Source organism: Antechinus flavipes, chromosome 4 (genome assembly GCF_016432865.1).
Source record: "Antechinus flavipes isolate AdamAnt ecotype Samford, QLD, Australia chromosome 4, AdamAnt_v2, whole genome shotgun sequence".
Classification (NCBI taxonomy): domain Eukaryota; kingdom Metazoa; phylum Chordata; class Mammalia; order Dasyuromorphia; family Dasyuridae; genus Antechinus; species Antechinus flavipes.
The window spans coordinates 81,557,527-81,577,286 of NC_067401.1; the positions used below are offsets into that span (position 1 = coordinate 81,557,527).

The 19,760-nt window shown below is 40.5% G+C and overlaps 1 protein-coding gene across 3 annotated transcripts in view; it reads left to right on the plus strand.

Moving 5' to 3' along the window:
- PSEN2 (presenilin 2) overlaps positions 1–18,212 on the plus strand; it is a 37,969-nt gene extending 19,757 nt beyond the window's left edge. For 2 of the 3 annotated variants that reach the window (XM_051993422.1, XM_051993421.1), the window contains exons 3-11: positions 1,111–1,340; positions 2,161–2,302; positions 6,022–6,089; positions 8,424–8,644; positions 9,321–9,419; positions 10,909–10,986; positions 14,107–14,226; positions 15,923–16,041; positions 17,337–18,212. In XM_051993422.1, coding sequence (XP_051849382.1) covers positions 1,111–1,340; positions 2,161–2,302; positions 6,022–6,089; positions 8,424–8,644; positions 9,321–9,419; positions 10,909–10,986; positions 14,107–14,226; positions 15,923–16,041; positions 17,337–17,492 — 1,233 coding nt within the window. In that variant the 3' untranslated portion in view covers positions 17,493–18,212. Of the gene's footprint in view, positions 1–1,110; positions 1,341–2,160; positions 2,303–6,021; positions 6,090–8,423; positions 8,645–9,320; positions 9,420–10,908; positions 10,987–14,106; positions 14,232–15,922; positions 16,042–17,336 lie in introns of those variants that run through there. The other variant, XM_051993424.1, reaches the window with a different exon arrangement.
- The last annotated feature ends 1,548 nt before the right edge of the window (positions 18,213–19,760 follow it).

A 19,760-nucleotide genomic window follows, 5' to 3' on the forward strand; every position in this document is an offset into this window, starting at 1 on the left:
GGAAAAACAAAACACTAAATTAAGAAAAAGGAGAAAAAATAGAAACTTTTCCCTTGGGAAATCTGCCCATTGAGCAATTGACTTTCGTTGTTTTGAGTCGCCTGTCCTTTTGGTCTGTCTGCTCACATACCCCAAGTTAAGAACCACTGGACAGGGTGACCTTTCTTCTAGTTCCATAATTCTATGATATTTGAATAGGTTAAAGGTTAAAAATTCTTGACACTCACATTAATATCTCACTTAACTAGAACTTTGGTGGAATATGACCAAGAACCAAATTTTTTTTTTTATTTTTTTTAATAGCTTTTTATTTACAAGATATATGCATAGGTAATTTTTCAGCATTGACCCTTGCAAAACCTTCTGTTCCAACTTTTCCCCTCTTTGCCGCATTCCCTCCCCCAGATGGCAGATAGACCAATACATGTTAAATATGTTAAATATATAAAACCAAGTTTTTTTTTAAATGTCTCTGAGAAGTCAGAATAGATTATATCTTGGAAGTTTTACTATCTCTAAGGGCTCCTTAATCCATCTGGACTGTGGCAGATAATCTCCATGACAGAGATCTGCTGTGTGGCCAGCAGAGGTCTCCAGATTTTATGTCCCCTTAACATTAATGATCAAAGAGTCATCAAACAAAGTTACCTTTGTTAAAAATTTGAAGGAATCTTGTGTGGTTTTAAACATACGAGATTCCTTCTTGGAAGAGAACCATTGAGGTGATTTTTTTTTTACTCTGCCAAATTAGTGCCTTTTTAAAAATAATCAACAAACCACATAGTATGTTGGCTACAATCTTGTATATCATTGTTATTTACATATTGTCTCCAGAATTAGAATATGTGCTCCTTGACAGAAGGGACTGTGTTCTTTGCTTTTCTCTGTCATCTTCATCCCATAAGATGTCAGTTGTGTTTGTGAATTGACAGTGTGCTCAGGGTTCTTGTATTCTCAGCATCTCCCCATCAAGCATGAGAATGGAATGAGAACATGCATGTTGTTATTAACAAAAAGAAGGGGGGATTGTCCTCATCCTCCTTGGGCCCCATTCTTGAGTGCCTATAGAAGGAGAGGCAGCCCCTGATGATGTCTGTCACTCTCCTGCAGAAACGCCAAGGCAGTCTATGTAACCATGGCAATGCCGACCAGTGTACCCCCGACAGCAGGGGCTCATCGAGAAGCAGCAGCCTGGAGGAGGATGAAGAGGAAGAAGAGCTAACACTCAAATATGGGGCAAAGCACGTGATCATGCTCTTTGTGCCGGTTACTCTCTGCATGGTGGTCGTCGTGGCAACCATTAAGTCAGTCCGCTTCTATACAGAGAAGAATGGACAGCTGTGAGTCAGCCCTGTGTACGGTGTACTCAGGCTAGCAGGATGTGTGCGTGTATATGTGCAGGTGTACAAATGTGCATGTTGGGGTTGGGAGTGGGGCCAGAGAGAGAACAAAGGGACCTGATAGATTTGTAGTCCTCAATGTGGAAAGAGAGAAAACAATTAGAACTGGAAAAGCCCTCACAGAGCCTCTAGCCAAATGGTGTCCTACTCAAAATAGAAGCTGGGTCACTAAATTATACCTGCAGGTGGCATATTGACCATATATAAATAAGGCTCTATTGTTTTTGTATTTATTTTATTAAATATTTCCTAATTACATTTTAATCTGTTCCTAACAGTTTGATGATCTCTGAGCTAACCCAATTCCTGTTTTACATGTATGGAAACTAGGGGCTGGGGGTTAAATAATTTTCTCTGTGTCAGAGAAAAGTCACTGTAGGACAGAGATTAGAGCCCAGGACTTTACCTCTAAAACATAATTATTTTCAAGAAACTAATGTCTGAATTTTAATCTTAGCTAAGAAAAAGACTTTTGATAAGGCCTCCCATCTTTCCTTGCTTCCTGCTAGATTAAGACTAGAAAACAGACTGAAATTTGAAGTTACCTAACCTGAGGAGTTGGGTGAATTCTTGGAAAATCTGGGTCTACTGGCAGAATGACAAAGCCTGACCTAAAATGGTGGGTCAGCCAAGGACCTGGAGAAGTAAAGGGAGAAAATGGGTGAGAGAGTTCAAATGAAGAGGAGAAAAGGTTAGGTGTAGATAGGTCTGAGAGAGAGATGAAGTTAGGGGACTAGTTATCCTTTCTCTTTTCCTTCAGCATCTACACACCCTTTACAGAAGATACCCCTTCTATTGGTCAACGCTTGCTCAACTCGGTGCTAAACACCCTCATCATGATCAGTGTCATTGTGGTCATGACGATATTCCTGGTTGTGCTATACAAGCATCGCTGCTACAAGGTGAGTGCTGGTGGAGGGAGGTCTGTCAGGACCTTGCTTTGGGCTTGTTCTGAATCAGCACTGAAGCATGTGAAGCTCTGGAGTCAGTGTCACTGCCTGACCAGCTCTGTCCTTTCAGGCTGTGTGATTGGTATACACGTATTTTGCATGTATGTGTGAACATGTGTATTTGCCTGGTGTATATATGTATACTTGTGACATACAATATAGCTTTTTATAATTGTGTGTATATATACTCAGATGTCCTCATCAATCTGAGATCTCATCATTTGGGAATTCCATCCATACCTGCTCATCCTGTGCAGTTCTTGTCTGTGTTCTTTGGAGAGTTTGGTGTGAAGATTCTCACCATGCCTGCTGTCTCCCTCACTATTGGGACATGCCATGGATATTTGCATAGACTGACATACCTACAGGCAGCCTTCATGTCTCATGTGTCAGTGACGCTGGCAAGTCACTTAACCTTAATGCTCCAGGCAACTTTCTAAGACCATGACTTACAGGACAGTTGCCATTTTGCTTTGATCAAAAGAAGTTTTCTTTCTGTGAGTTTGTTACAATAAAATACAGGTCTAGTCCAAAAAAAGATTTCTGTACCCAATGTGTGTGTATATCTGTGATGTTTTCCAGTGCTTTCAAGGTTTAGAAAGGCCTCCAATTTCAGAACCTGTCCTTTTTCTACTATATAGTTTCATTTGTCTTTGGATACTATCCCAGGTTAAATAACTTGCTCAAGATAAGGACAGGCTACCCATAAAGGTGAGAGATAAGGTTTGAACCTGAGGCTGTTCCAATTCTGAGTTTGGTGCTCTTCCACTCTATTACTCCCTCTTATATAAAAATATATACATGTATATATTGTGTTTTATACATAACGTATATATATTTGTGTAGACGGTGCAGTAGATAAAGCACGGGGATAGGAATCAGGAAGACCTGAATTCAAACATAGGCCCACACACTTACATTATTTAATTCTGCCAAGTCGCTTAATCTCTGTTTGCTTTAATTTCCTTTACTTAAATGGAGTAACATTTTGTTGGGAGGATCAAATGAGATATCATGTAAAGCACTTGGCACAGTACCTGATCTAGTGGGAGCATGTGTCAGTTATTAATCTTATTGTAATCATCACATATTTGTATATATATGTTTTAAATCACATCTTCTATGTATACATATATACATGTGTATGTCTGTCTGTTTCTGTAGCTAGCAATCTGTTTTGTTAGTAGAGGAAGTGATAGAATGAAGAGTGTCAACCTTGAAATTGGGAGAGAGCCAGGTTCAAATCCAGCCTCTGACATTATTACATATATACTTATTATTGCATTCTCCACTTCCTTCTTTATAGAATTGTGATACTAATTTCTACTTCACAGAATTGTTGTGAGGCTTAAATGAAGTAATGGAGATAAAGCATTTTATAAACTTTAAAGCACTAGAAAAATGTCAGAGATACACATGTTATTGTATGTTTGTGTGTGTCTTTTGGGGGGGTCTAGATTGATAATTCCTTTGGTATAAGGAACTCTGTAAAGAAAGTCCTTTTTAGCAATGATGATTGACAACTTTGTGTGTGTAGATAGATAAACAGATATACAGGGATTTGATGCAAAGCTTCCTAATTTGGGGGAGGCCCTCTGTCTGCCCTGCCAGCCTTCCTCGTATAGGCATTCCCTGCATATATGAGTGTACCCTGAAAAAGGCCAGTCCAGCTGCTTACCCACTAGTTTGTATTTAATGCCAGACAAGTTAAGGTGTTTGCATCTTTCCCCTTTTCCTCCTCATATCCCTTCTGGACATGCTGTATAGTTGTATTGTGCTATGATTTATTTCTTAAAATGTGCTATCAGAGTTCCTTTTTTTATTTAGATTGTTCAGAGTATCACTTCCCTATGTTAAAAATTAATTTCCACCTTGATTCTCCTTATGAAGAAATAAAACTTTATTTGAAGGTTATAACTGCCACAACTGGTTTTTGTTTTGTTTTCTTTTCCCATTTCCCTCTGGAACTGGCTCTGTGCAGATTCCACCCTGTGGTCTGAGAGGCTTTCAGCCCCTGTCTCCAAGAGCCATTTCATCTGGAGACTGTCTTTTGTCTGGGCAGTTCCAGGCAGTGTGGCTGCACCAAGATATCTCCTTACCTCTGCTGGCTCTTCCCAGAGAGTTGGTGCCTTTGGAACAATGGCCCTACAGTTCCTTTTCTTGTTATGGAATATACAGGAATCCTAGAATTTTAAAGCTGGAAGGGCCTTAGAAATCACCCTGTTTAAGGTTTTTATCATATGGATGAGAAAATTGGGGCCCAGGTCATACGACGATTTAATGGCTGAGCAACCTTGGTCCCTGACTCCCAGTCTAGTGACAGATACCCCAGAATTAGCTTGCTAGGGTTGCCAGAGGGCTGTGTTGCTAAATCATCAACTAACATAAGTATTGCCAATTCTGTAAAGATAAAATTAATTCATATTTATTACTTATTGTCAGAATTCAAATTTATTGCTAGTATATAAATTAAGTCTAAGGGATTCTCTCCTGATTGCCATTTTCTTTTGGAGGAATTACACATTATGTCTGAAGTGGATGCTTCTTAAGAGAGAATAATGGGTCAGTATTTCCTAGGGATGTACTTTACTGTGAGAGTTGGTGCCGTGATCATCACTGCTGCCTCTGTAGGTGAAAGGGCTAGTACTAGAGAGAAATCCCTTCCCCCTCCTCTTAAAGAAACTGCCTGTCTTCCCACTTGGCTTCTGTTCTGAGGTTGGGGAGTGTTCCTTATTTGATGATCCTTTAAAACTTGCTAGCTCCTCAGTGACCCTAATTTATACTAATAACATAGATAGGACATGAAAGGGCAAAGCAGCTCCTGTTATTCAAGGGTCTAAATCCTTGTTTGTGGTTAAGAGATTAGTATCTGTGCTAAGGAAGTCTCGAATTTCTTAAAGTCTATAACTTTTTTTCATTATCTTCAAAGCATTTTATGCACATTATCTCATGTAATTCCCAAAGCCACATAATTAGTATAAGAATTATTATCCTTATTCCTTACAGACGGGGAAACTGAGACTTGAAGAGCTGCAGATTTGCTCACAATCACCCAGGTTATAAGTGACAGAAGCAGGCTTCAGACCCAGGTCCTCTAACTCCAAATTCTGCATTCTTTTCTGCTGTACCACACTAGTGCTCACTATTGGTCCAGCTACACTCATTCAGTGCTTACTGCATGCAAAGGACTGCTGAGCCCTGGGAGTTCAAAGAGGAAAGTCAGCCATTCCCTGCTCTCAGGGGCTCACATTCTGACAAGGGGAGGTTTCAGCTGCAAGTCACATGGAAAGGTCCCATCCTTAGAGCCCAGCAGCCAAGCAGTGGATGGCAAAAGCACAAGGCCTTAGAGAGAGTGCAGTGGGTCAGGAGACGCCCGATCCCTTTGGGAACCGTGAAGCCATAGAGTAGAACCTGTAGCTGCTGTTATTGAGCCATTGGCTAATGGGAAAACACTTTGAAACAGAGACACTGGGTGCCTGTGGGGGGTCGTGGGGCCCTTCATCTTTCCTGCTCTGATTCGTCCAGGTTGGACAGGACACCGCGGCAGTGCCGAGGTGAGCCATGCGCATCCTTGCCCTCCGCTACTGTTGCTAAGCCTAGCTTTCTCTGAAATAGCATGCAGGCCGAGAACGTTTCTTGTGTAAACAATGGTGTGTGTTTCTGTTGTCCAGTTTATCCATGGCTGGTTGATCCTGTCTTCTCTGATGCTGCTCTTCCTCTTCACCTACATTTATCTTGGGTAAGTGTCTGCCCCGAGGTTTGGGACTGTTTCAGTTACGCTTTCAACCGTACTGCTCCCTGATGTGAAGGGCATGAAAGGGGGCCCAGGACAGAGATGGAGATGTGCATCCACCTTTCCTCATAACAGCCCTGCACTTTACAGACTAGAAATCTGAGGCACACACAGTCATTCAGCTGGAAGAGTTCGAGAGGGGCATGGTCAGAACCAGGACTAGATCCACTTCCTCTGATCCCAAGGCCTCTGTTGCTTTTTGAAATACACTTCAATAAGGAACAAAAATGATATTTAGCAAAGGAAGAATATAGGAACAAGCAGTACTAGGATTGCCTTCTCTCTGGTGCTAGAACACCTAGCCAATCAGTAGACATTTATTAAGCAATACTATGTGCCAGGCACTGAGCTAGGCCCAAGGAACTTCTATTCCCATTTTCTTATGGAGATTGATCTACCTTGGTTGGCTGTGTGTTGTGTTTTCTGTCTCCTGTAAAAATAATAGAGAGAGAGGCAGCATGACATAGTGAACAAAGTTCTGGCTTTGGAATCAAAAAGACTAGGTTCAGGTCCTTCCTCTGACACCTCCTGGCTACATGACCAGAGCTAGTCAAGCTCTTAGTGCTGTAGGCAATCTGTCCAAGACTATATACAGAATGGGTGTCAACTTGTCTTGGTACAGGGCCTTCTTCTCTCAAACAGTGAAAACCCAGATCCAGGACCAAAATTTAAAAACAAATTGACATTTTGCTCTAAACTTGATTAAGAAATTGTATATTGAGAGCTAGTAGAGACCTCGGAGGGAAGCCATCAAATGGAACCTTCTTATTTTAGACATGAGGAAATTCAGGCAGCACAGTGGCAAGTTGCCCATAGTCACATAGGTAATAAGTGCAGAGGGATTTAGGCCAAAGTCCTCAGCTCCAGTGTTGGATGTAAAACTCTTCTTATCTAAGTTTTATTCTTTAATCTAAAACTTGGTTAATTCCAAATTTAGAAAATGATTGATTTGGGACATTATACTACTCTGTTTTGAGATGTCTCCTTATTCGAGATTCCTAAGTGATGCAAGAAAGACACAAAACAAAGGTTTCCTAGTGCTTTGGGGGATATGGGCAGCTAATATTCTGTTATGTTTCTTGCTGGATTGATGAGTAAAATTCGGATATCTAAAGTCAGGAGGTCAACTAGGGATCCGTGAGCTGGGTTTTTTTTTTTTTTTTAATTATAACCTAAATAATTGGTGTCCTTTGGAATCCTATTTTACTTATATTTTTAAAATCAAAATTCTGAGAAGGAGTCCATAGGTTTCACCAGACTTTGTCAAAGAGCTCTATAGTACAAAAAAATTTACAATCCCCTAGTCTAAAGGAAATTTCAAATGACATTCTAAAATAAACCAAATAGTGGACTTAAAATGAATGTAACAAGATCTCTCTTCATGACAATATATTTTGGAGTGGAAGTGGAAACTTATTTGAACATTTAAGATAACGGAGATCTTAGCACTAGAAGGAACCTTAGAGATCATAGTACAATTTCCTTACTGCAGAATGGAAAGCTGAGACCTGGGGAAATTAGAGAGTTTTCTTCAGTCATTCAGAAACTACATGGAAAAGCTGGAGTATAGGCCTGGCTTTTTATAACTCTAAAAGGCTGCTCTTTCTGCCTGGACATTGATAGGAGTTAGAAGAAAGTACATCCAGCTATCAGAAATGGAAGTGACATATTCAGAGAGGGAGAGGGAGAGGGAGAGGAAAAAGAAGAGGGAAAGGGAGAGAGAAAGAGAGAAGGAGAGGGAAAGGGAAAGGAAAAGGGAGAAGGAGAGGAAAAGGAAGAAGGAGAGGGAGAGGGACAGGGAGAGGGAAGCTGTGGGTGTGTGTATGAGGCCAATGAAACATCTCCAGCAGTTTATAGTGGGGGGAAAAAGCTGATCATGAGCCAGTAGTGTTTCTGTAACATTCCATGGAGGAGGAAGAGATTACTCCTGTTAGTAGTTTTCATAGGATTTCAAGGTTCTTGAAGCATTTTATATATATTCTCTCTTTTGATCGTTATGAAAACTCTGTAGAGCAGATTCTTATTTACTCTTATTTTATAGCCATAGAAACTAAGTCTCAGAGAGGGTGTCTTCCCAGAGTCACATAGTAAAGAGGCATCCAAGGCAGAATTTAAACCCAAGATTGTCTGACTCCAAGTTGAGCACTTTATCTACTCTGCCATTTGGAAGGTAGAAGATTTTAAATTAGATCAGGGTCTAATTAGTTGAAAGTTACTATGCAAACAGGAGTTTTTCCCCCCATTCCCAATGACTTCCTCTCTGCTGGTCTTGCTTTTCAGGGAAGTGCTCAAGACTTACAATGTGGCTATGGATTACCCAACCCTTTTCTTGGTCATCTGGAACTTTGGGGCAGTGGGAATGATCTGTATCCACTGGAAAGGTCCCCTGGTGCTGCAGCAGGCCTACCTCATCATGATCAGTGCTCTCATGGCCTTGGTCTTCATCAAGTACCTCCCAGAATGGTCAGCCTGGGTCATCCTGGGAGCCATCTCTGTGTATGGTAGGACAGCCATGGGCAGGGGTGCTTATCTTGCACCAAACAATAAGGGTCAAATCCTATCATTTTACGCACTAGAATGTAAGATCCTTGAGGGCAGGGACTGTCATTTATATCTTTAAAGTTAAGGCAGGATCTGGTACATGAGGTACTTAATAAATGCTTATTGATTGAATAATTCTAGTTAATCTTTTAAGTGTCTTCCTTCTGGAGAATGTAAGCTCCTTAAGAGCAGGAACTACTTCATTTTTATCAACAGGTACTGTATGTCCAGTGCCTGGCACATTACAGGCATTTAATATGTGCGTGTTGAAGTGAATCTTATGAAACAAAAATGAGGGTTTTGACTAGTAAATGACCTTCCAAAAAAAATAGAAGTTATTTAATTCTTATTTTGTCTTTTTTTAAAAATTGATTCTTTCATACCTATTTTAGATTCCAACTTTTTGCTAGTTCTTGGGCACACATCATAGTTTAGGGCAGAAATTTGTTCAACAATGGGTAAGCTTTAAGTAAGGGATGAAAACCAAGGACAAATGAGGGGATCCATTCTTCTTTTTGGTCAGGGGTGAGGGAAGCCCAGCTATCCATTTCAAAGAGTTTGAATCAAACAAGTTTCTGGAATGTGCTTAAGAATGAGGGTCGCTTTTCCCTGACAAGGACTTCTTGGTTTTCACAGATCTTGTGGCTGTGTTGTGTCCTAAAGGGCCCTTGAGGATGCTTGTAGAAACTGCTCAGGAAAGAAATGAACCTATATTTCCTGCACTCATATATTCATGTAAGTCCTCCCACTTCAACCCCTGCTAAGCAGCTTAAACCATGTGAGGGTGCTTATCTCTTCACACCCTTTCCCTGTTGGTTTTCCCAGTGCCAATAATCATTTCCTGATTCTTTCCTTTCACAATTATGATAAAGAACCCTTTTCCAAGGTCGGGGATGGGGGCAGGGAAGAGAGGGGAGTTGGTCTCTTTTCTCTCTGATATTCAATGGGAAATTGACCTTTTTTTTTTTTTTTTAATTATTGAAGATTGTTAAATAGCATGTTGTCCACTAGAATTGTAGTCTTAGAGTTACAAAGTCCTCAATCTCTAGCCTAAGCTCCCAGTGCATCCTCCTGTAGCATCTGTGATGGAAGGTCCTTTGGCCTGTGCTTCCAGTGGGCTATCTCTTATTGCTAGGGATGAAACTGCCCCCCAGTCACTTCCATGTGCTTGATACGTCCCCACACAGTGGCTTACAGGAGTAAGGTGCTTTAGATCTAGACCAGAAGGTATCTTCGCCTCTTTGTATAGCTGGGGAAACTGAAGTGCACTTGGCTCAGAGATTTGTGCCAGGACACAGAGGCAGCAAGCTTCAGAGGCAGCAGTGAAGCCAGGTCCTGGGGCTCTTTCCACATTAATCTCCCTTCTCTGGGCCTCAATTCCTTATTCTGTCACATGAGGGATTGGAAGAGAGTGATGGTCTGTCTGAGGTTGCTTGTAGCTTTAAAATAACTTTGTGAATTTTGAAGTCAAGGCAGTTGCTTAAATACTCTCTACCCAGTTTGGGGAGGTAATCTGAGGATGTGTTAGATTACACTAGTAATTGCGTTACCGTAATTACTAATCTCCTATCAGCCATCCCCTACATCAGCACCACTTTGGCCGAGTGAATATGAGAGGGTTTTGCAGTAGATAAAGCCACCCTCACCCGATTCTTCGTATTCTACTTCATCCTTCCCTTCATCATTATAGCACTAGCCATCGTTCACCCCTGAAGAACACCAAAAAAAAAAAAAGAAAGAAAGAAAGAAAAAAGAAACATGGTAAAGATTGAGCCTAATGAAACAGAAACATAGGTGTTGACAATGATTATTTAAAAAACAACAGTGGCAACAAAACTGATAAGCACATGGATAGGGAAGAAATCAGAGGGGGCTCAGAGAAAATGCAATGTTATTGTTAAAGTTTGTAGTATGTTATCATTATTTCAGTCATATAATATAATTGTGTATCATTATCGTCTCCATTTCCCATATGAAGAAATTGTTCCACAAAGGAATGAAGAAATTTGAGCCTCTAAGTAGCAACATCCAGGCCTCAAACTCTGTTCTTTGTTCTCCACACTCAAGGCTCTTTCTACTATGTCATTTACCTTGTATATTATTAAATACAATATACTGTAATTCAGAATCATTCTTGAGGCACAGTAGGAATAAGAAAGTGTAATTTGCTGACTGTGCAATCACAATGACCGTGGCCTTGTCCTGGTTTTTTTTTTTTTTTCAGCTGCCATGGTATGGACTGTTGGCATGGCAAAAGTGGATACACCAACAAAGGGAGCCCTCCCCAAGGACCAAGAGCAAGGTCAGTGTCTCTGAAGCAGACCCACAGGCCTAAAATGTAGTGTCCCACAGTCACTGTAGGAGTCTGGCCCTCCTTCTGGGCATGGGAGACAGACAGAAAGATCACTAGACTATTTATTGAGTGCTTATTATGTGCCCTGCATTATGTCAAGTGTACAAGAAAGCAGAATTAGTTCCTTCATTCAAGGAGATTACATTCTTTTTTTTTTTTCACATTTTAATAGTATTTATTTTTTCAAATACATGCAAAGATAGTTTTCAACATTCGCTGTTACAAAATTTTGTGTTCCAAATTTTTCTCCCTCCCCAAGACAGCAAATATTTCCATATAGGTTAAACATGTGCAATTCATCTAAACATATTTACATATTTTCATATTTGTCATGCTGCACAAGAAATATCAGATCAAGAGAAAAAAAACATGAGGAAAAAAAAAACAAACAAACAAGCAAATAACAATAAAGAGGTGAAAATACTATGCTTTGATCCACATTCAGTCCCTGTAGTTCCTCCTGGATGCAGATGACACTTTTGATGACAAGTCCATTGGAATTGCCTTGAAATCACCTCATTGTTGAAAGGAGCAAAGTCTATCACAATTGATTATTACATAATCTTCTTGTTATTGTGTACAGTGTTGTCTTGGTTCTTCTTGCATCACTTAGCATCAGTTCATGTAAGTCTTTCCAGGCTTTTCTGAAATCATTCTGCTCATTATTTCTTACAGAACAAGAATATTGCCTTATATTCATATATTATAACTTATTTAGCCTTTCCCCAACTGATGAGCATCCACAGTTTCCAGTTCTTTGCCCCCCTACAAAAAGGCTTCTACAAAACATTTTTGTGCATGTAGGTCCTTTTCCCTCTTAATGATCTTTTTGGAATACAGACCCAGTGGAAACACTGCTGTATCAAAGTCCACCAACAATGCATAAGTGTCCCAGTTTTCCCACATCCCCTCCAATACTCATCATTGTCTTTTCCTGTCATTTTAGCCAATCTGAGTGTATGATGGTATCTTAAGAGTTGTCTTGATTTGCATTTCTCTGATCAACAGTGATTTAGAGCATTTTTTATATGACTAGAAATAGCTTTGATTTCTTTATCTGAAAATTGTCTATTCATAGCCTTTGACCATTTATCACTTGGGGAATGGTTTGTGTTTTTATCAATTTGAGTCAATTCTCTATATATTTTAGAAATGGGACCTTTATGAAAAACACTGGATATAAAAATTTTCCCAGTTTTCTGTTTGCTTTCTAATCTTGGCTGCACTGGTTTTATTTCTGTAAACCCTTTTTAATTTAATGTAATCAAAATTATCTGTTTTATATTTTTCTAGTTTTTGTATTTCTCTAGTTCTTATTTGGCCAGAAATTCCTTCCTTCTCAATAGATCTGAGAGGCAGACTATCCTTTGTCCTCCTAAGTTGTTTATGATATATCCTTTATGTCTATATCATGAACCCATTTCAATCTTATCTGGGTATCAGTGCCTAGTTTCTGCCATACTGTTTTCCAGTTTTCCCAGAAATTTTTGCCAAATAGTGAGTTCTTCTCCCAGAAGGTGGAGTCTTTGGGTTTATCAAACATTAAATTACTCTAGTCACTAACTATCGGGTCTGACTATTGTATCTAACTTATTCCACTAATTCACTACTCTATTTCTTAGGTGGTACCAAATGGTTTTGATGACTACTTCATTTGATATATATATTGTATTGGGTCTTGTACAGTTAGGCCAACTTCCTTTGCATTTTTTTTTCATTAATTTCCTTGAAATATTGACTTTTTGTTCTTCAGATCAACTTTTTTGTTATTTTTTCTAGCTCTATAAGGTAATTTCTTGGCAATTTGATTGGGATGACAGTGAATAGATTAATTTAGGTAGAATTGTCATTTTTATTACATTATCTTAGTCTACTCATGAGCATTTGATATTCCTCCAGTTGTGTAGAGCTATCTTTATTTGGGTAAAAAATACTTTGTAATGGTGTTCATAGAGTTCTAGCTTTGTCTTGCCAGGTAGACTCCCAAATATTTTATATTGTCTACAGTTATTTTAAACGGGATTATTTTTTCTTTATTTTGCTGCTGTGATTTTTTGGTAACATAAAAATGCTAATGATTTAAGGGAGATTACATTCTAAAAGAGAAGGACGGGGGGAGAAGGGGAAAGCTAAGGGTGGGAATGGTAGAAAGAAGTGAGCCAACTCGGCAGCCACTGGGCCAGCCTCAGGCTCAGTCATCCTTGTAGCAGGATGGCTGTGGAGACTCCGGGGGAGCAGGAAGCCTTATGACCGTACATATGGCCATTGTAAGTAGTACTGGTTAGCAGATAGAGGTGTTGTCAGAGCCAGTAAGACCTGGAGTCAAGTCCATCTCCGACACTAGTGCCACTGGGCAAGTCATTCTCAGTATCTGGACATCCATTAAGGCCATAAGTTGCAGAAAAGGGGCCAGCCTTTAGTGGTAGAAGGAGTATCTTTACCAGGGAATTTCCAATACCAATGAAATGATAGGTTTAGGCCAAGGCCCAGTCCCTGATATAGTCCCAGAAATCCTAGTTCCACATCTGGCTCTTTTACCTAATGAAGCATAAACATTAGTTTGGGCTAGAGATTTTCAGATGTGGAGAGGTCATTCTAGGACATGATAACTTCTTAGAAATTACCCCAATGTGTATCAAAATGTGGAGTATCCTGCATGCCCCGAGGCATTTAAACTGGGTATAGCTGATTCTTTTTTTAATGAGAAAAGCTGGAGCAGCTCTGTTGCCATCTCTCCATAGCTGGCACACTGGAGATGTCCCAGACCCTTCCTCTATTTCCTTTTCAGTTATCTTTGTTATTGCCAAGATTTTCTTTGAGCCAAAGATAAGTAATTGACCATGGTGGTGGGAAGGATAGGAGAAAGATAGGGAAGGACTAATTTTAAGGAGAGGGACTCATTTAAATCCAAGTTCTGATCCACCTTGGACTCTTCCCTGAAGAATAGTTATCTTCTCCCCATATCAGTCTCTTCTTCCCCAATGAAAATTTCTTCTGATTGTGCTTCTCAAGCCTTTTTTTTTTTTTTTTTTTTTTTTTTTTTATGCTCTGCTCTGTCTGGGAACACAGATGAAGACTCAAGTGACACTTCTGGGGACCACTCTTACTCTGAAACCTACGACTCTCCGAGGTGCACCCCACTCCATGTGCCTTCCTATGCAGTGGAGGAGCTGGAAGAAGAGGAGGAAAGTAAGGTGGATTAGTTTTCTCTAGCCAAGTGGGCACTAGGGTGGGAAGAAGGACAGCTGGGAAGAGGATTCCCAATTCCCTCGAGAGAGCGTTCCTATACACCCATACAAAGATCTCCTTCCAAAAGGAAAAAAGAAAAATTTAGAAAAGGAGTCTATATCACAGACTCCCAGGAATCCAAGCTACAGTCCTTTGGCTTCTGGTGGTTCCCTCTGTCTTTGTTTTCCCATTGCTCAGCACAATCCCTGGCACATAAAAGGTGCTCAGTAGCATGTTAGTTTCATGGATAAGTGTGGCCTGGTCACCACTGTCAAAGTGATCAGCCTGTGGGATCTGGGATAGGAAAAGACAAAGGAGATTATTCTTTGACTTGTTAAGAGACCAACGTGATCGGGAGACAGATGTAGAGAGGTCATTCTAGGACATGATAACTTCCTAGAAATTACCCTAATGTGTATAAAAATGTGGAGTATCCTGCATGCCCCCAGGCATTTACACTGGGTATAGCTGATTCTTTTTTCATGGGAAAAGCTGGAGCAGCTCTGTTGCCGTCTCTCCATAGCTGGCACACTTCAGATATCCCATTGTCACGAGGCCAATCTTGCAGACAAAAATTAGCTTTATCAACCCACGTCATTCTGGTTGATTTTTTAAAGCAGGACTAGGGATCACAGATTTAGAACAGAAGGGATCTTGTCAGGCATCTAATTTATACATCAGGATTGAGGCCCAGAGAATTTTAATGATCTCTCCAGTGTCACATAGGTAGGAAGCAGCAAGTTGGGATTTGAACCCAAGTTCTTTGACTACAAATCCAATGTAGCATTTGGTTCCACAGTTGAAGTTTTCTATGTTCTTCAAAGTTATAGAATTACAGTTTCTTAAAATAGATTTAAATTCAGACTTATTTTTTTATTATCAGTGATATTTTTGTTTTCCAAATACATGTAAAGAAAGTTTACATCATTTATTTTTGTAAGATTTTATGTTCTAAATTTTTCTCCATCCTTCTCTTGCCTCCCCCATCCTCACACAAGCATTCTGATATAGCAAACTTACTTTTTATGTAACTTTACTTTTAACATAACCTGGTTTACCCTTTTAGATTTACTGGCACAGAAAGTGCCAGACTGCCTGAGGAGAGGTAGTTCTTTGCTGGGAAGGTCCCTATACCAGTAAAGTCATCAATCCAGTCCCAATCCCACTCGTTATTCTGGGCCCAGAACAATGCCTCTTTCCAGGCCTGATCCAGCTAATCTGAAGGACAAGCATGAGTTTGGGCTGTGCCTTTTCCAGGCAGTGGGACTTCCCAGCCTTTTGTTTGCATTCTATCACTGCCTAGCATTTTTGAAGAGTTCCGTCAGTATTTCAGAAGATTTTGAATAGGTTATGGAAATCTAAGGCCATCATCCGTTTCAGAGCTCCCACTGGGGCTTCCATGTGATTCAGAGTGTGGTGGGGAAGGAGGCAGTGACACACTTGGTGGGCCAGAGTGAGCTCTTAGGCTCTCTAACCCTTTCAGATATCAGCTGTTTTCTGTGATCCCGAAATCGGAGAGAACTGGATGTACAGTGAGTGTGGAGATAAGTCAGCTTTCCATTCACTGAGTCAGTGTCATCCCTCATCCTTTGTCATCGACCTTCCACCGGTACTTGCCACAAGACTTACAAGGCTTGGTTTTTGTCTTTCCTCACAGGGGGAGTGAAGCTGGGCCTGGGAGACTTCATTTTCTACAGTGTTCTTGTGGGCAAAGCAGCAGCCACGGCCAGTGGGGACTGGAACACCACACTAGCCTGCTTTGTCGCCATTCTCATCGTAAGTAGCAAGACAGATGCTGGCAGTAAGGGGAACAACTTAAATTTGCATAACCCCAGCTAGCCATCGTCTGTCGTCTGTCTGATCCAGACCATGAAATAGTCATGTTATCCTCATTTTTATAGATGAAGGAACTGAGGCCCAGTGGTCATGTGAGTCACTTGGGGCCATACAACCATGAGCCTTAAAAGCAGGGCTTAAGGGAGTCACAGAATGTGAGAGTTGAAAGGAATCTCTGTGGTGCCCTAATCTGACCTATGTGCCAAAGGAACACCTGCTGTAACGTGCCCAGCTCTGGCAAGAAGTCTCTGGGCTTCCAAGTCTGGTGTCTTACACTTAGCATGTATCTAACAGATGTCTGGCTTGGGTTGAATGGCCTCCTTCCCCTTTCAGAAGCAGCTATGAATCATCTGCTTGTCAAATGGTACCATACCAATTGCAAAAACAGTCCTTGAACGACCAGGTACCACCTCTCAATTCTTGGTCTCACATAGTTCTTGGGTCTGTTATAATAAGAACCAAGAAGATTGGTCCCAGCCCAGAGAGTTTGCTTACAATGACCTGCAGCTAGTGCTGTGCTGAGAGGAGGAGTTTTGGGGGTCATAGTTATCCAGTCACAGCTCAAGCTAGTGACAACCCCATTGGCCTTTTGCAGTTCCCATTCATTTGAGGTATGTGTGCTACATTAGAGATACAGTGTCCTGTGTCTGCTAATGTTATTTCATTGCCTTGGAGAGTGAGAGGGGAAGTTCCTCTGGCATAGTAGATAAGAATGCTGGGCCTGGACTCAGGAAATCCGGCCTCACTCACCTACTGATTGTGTGACTCTGAGCAAGTTATTTAGCCTCTTTCTGCCTCAGTTTCCTCATCTGTAAAAAGAGGATAATAATAGCACCTACCTTCCCCTCATGCAGAGTTTTCATGAGAATATAAGGAGGTCCTATTTGTAAAGCACTTTGCAACTCTTAAAATACGCTCAAATACTAGAGAAAAGCTGCACATTCTCTTCTTGATGTATGAGCTAAACCTCTTTGTGATCTGCTCTCCTTCTGTAAGAAATGAAGATAAAATAACGTTTTGCAGCACTTGTTTCATAAAATTGACAGAGAGGATTGAGTGACCCTGGGGATGGGAATGTATCTCAGAAAGCACACATCTCTGGGTGCTAGATGCTTTGGAGTTTAGTTTCATGATGAACAGTCTTCTGGTCAGAGCAGATCTCTTGCTTACACACAAAGGCACACACTACAGTTTACCTTGGTCTTCTCCAGCCTCACTTTCTGTCCTTCCCACAGGGTCTGTGTTTGACACTCTTGCTGCTGGCCGTGTTCAAGAAGGCCTTGCCTGCCCTGCCCATCTCCATCACCTTCGGTCTCATCTTCTACTTTTCCACTGACAACCTTGTGAGGCCTTTCATGGATACCCTGGCATCCCACCAGTTGTACATTTAGAACAAAGCTTAGCTGCTACTGTCTGGAAACTAGGAAATTCCAAGTCTATGAAGTCATATAGTTTTACGCATTAGTGCCATATATTTTTTAAAACTTTTTTTTAAATAAGTTGACACACAGAAAAAGTATTATATAGTTACTTTGTGAGATTGAACATCAGTGCAATAGATTAGAACAAGGTCCAGGATCTGGGTTCAAGTCCTGGCACCACTATTATCTAGCCATGTGACTTTGAGCCTCTGTTTCCTCATCTGTAAATTGAGGCAGTTGGACTAAACGATCTCTAAGTCCCTTCTGATTCACACATGATGTAGGTGTCTGTAATTCAGCCATTCAGCCTTTATGGTCCTACGCTCCCTCTACTGGAAACTCAGGAGTTCACTTAAGTTAACTGAAAAAAGAGTTCACTAAATGTGGCTGTAGTCAGAAGGGGATGGAGATTGACACCTGCTTATAGACTCAGTGGAATTTCATGGAAGGGTGACATATTTGAAGTCCATGAATGTTCTCAGGAAACGAGATCAAGGGACTGGCCTTACACACTCAGATCAAGGAAGGCCCATTTTTCAGGAAGGAGTGTTCACAAGGTTTTATCAATGATGTTATTTTTATTACCTGTTGGAAAGGAAGTCCAATTCTTGTAACATTTCAGATGACTAAATGCTGGGAAGTGGCTTGTTGGCCATTGTGACTTAATACTAATAAACTTTCTTAGATTAACTCAGTGGAATGCTCTTTACCTCATTGTAAACTATGATCCTTCTCTAGTATGGCGACGTGGAAGAGAGAGCTGACTCCAGAGCCCAGGTTCTTTGGATTCCAGGTCAAGAACTAGCCATGGGTTCTTAATGAGAATATTTTTTGTTTGTTTTTTGGTTCAGCCCTGTACTTTCACTGGTATGAGGAACTCTTGTTAGGAAAACTGTCTCTCCTGGTGCATGTAGTCAATTTGTCTGTCTCCTGGAGAGTTGCTGGGTATACGTATAAATGAAAGTTTTCAGAATGGTAGACTTCTTCTATGTGAATGCTTTCTGTTGCATAGAGCTTACTATTTTTTAAGCTGTCCTGTCCCATTATTACATGGCTCTAATTTTTCTAAATTTCTTCTGCTAATCTGAAATTCTTTTTCCCCCCTCATTCCTTCTATCCTTTGGTTCTAATTGTGTTTCCTGGAACCACACAGAACCAGTCTACTTCTAATTCTATGAGATAACCCTCTAAGTATTTGAAGACTGCTACCACGTGTTATCCTTGTCTGTGCCCATTCTCAATCTTTCTGTTCCTCTTTTGTCATGATTTCAGAACTCATCTTCATCTTGTTCCCTTCCTTGCCAGACAGACTCTGTATGAGGTGCTGAGGTTCAGGGTCGGAAATGGAGCTTTGAGAATTGTCCATGTATAAGTCACATTTTGAATGGTATAAGTAAAAAAATTCCTGAGGAAGAAAGTGTAGGAAAAAGACCTGAGGAGTCACTGAAGAGGGCCAGAGCCCCTTGTTACCTGGCTGGTTTTGGCCAAACTACTTTCCCTTTCTGCACCTGATTTCCCTCATCTGCAAAATCACTGATGGATACACTTGATGGCATCTGAAGTCCCTTCTAGTCCTGAAGCTGTGCTTCATTGTTGAGTATCGTCATCTAAGTGCTGAAAACAAATCTTGGGATAGAGGCCTTAGCTATGATTCTTTTTTTTTAAATGTGCATTTAGTGCACATTTTAATGCACATAGTGAGGTTAAAAACCACAGCAAGGCTGATGACAAAAAAAAATCCGTCATGATTGAGAGAGAATTTCTAAATGTCACTGTCTTTATGTTTGCTTCCTGAAATAATACCAAATACATGTAGAAGTATCAAGGTAAAGAAATAAGCATTTTTTGTAAACCAAAATGACAGATATTTTGATTAGTTAATTTATTATTAAAGAAATAAAGACACTTTTGTATTTAAAAGAAGATTGCTTTTCTCTAAGCTGTTTGTCCAAAATGTAAGAAAAGTTTTGGTGAGCTGCTGGAATTTCAGTAAAGCAATGCTAAAAATCAGTCTTTTTGGTAAGTCTGACGTTGGTGAAAAAAGCATTCATATTTTTACCCGACCTATCTGTCATGAGAGGACAAGCCAATTTGCAGGAGTTTTAAGGAAATGGATTCAGCAGGTGCCAACTATATGTTTCCGAAGTTTGGCAGTGAATAACAAGATAAAATGGAGGTTCATATAATAGGATTTTTCTCAGAACAGGAAGTTATATTGTCTTGCCCTTCTGACTTTTC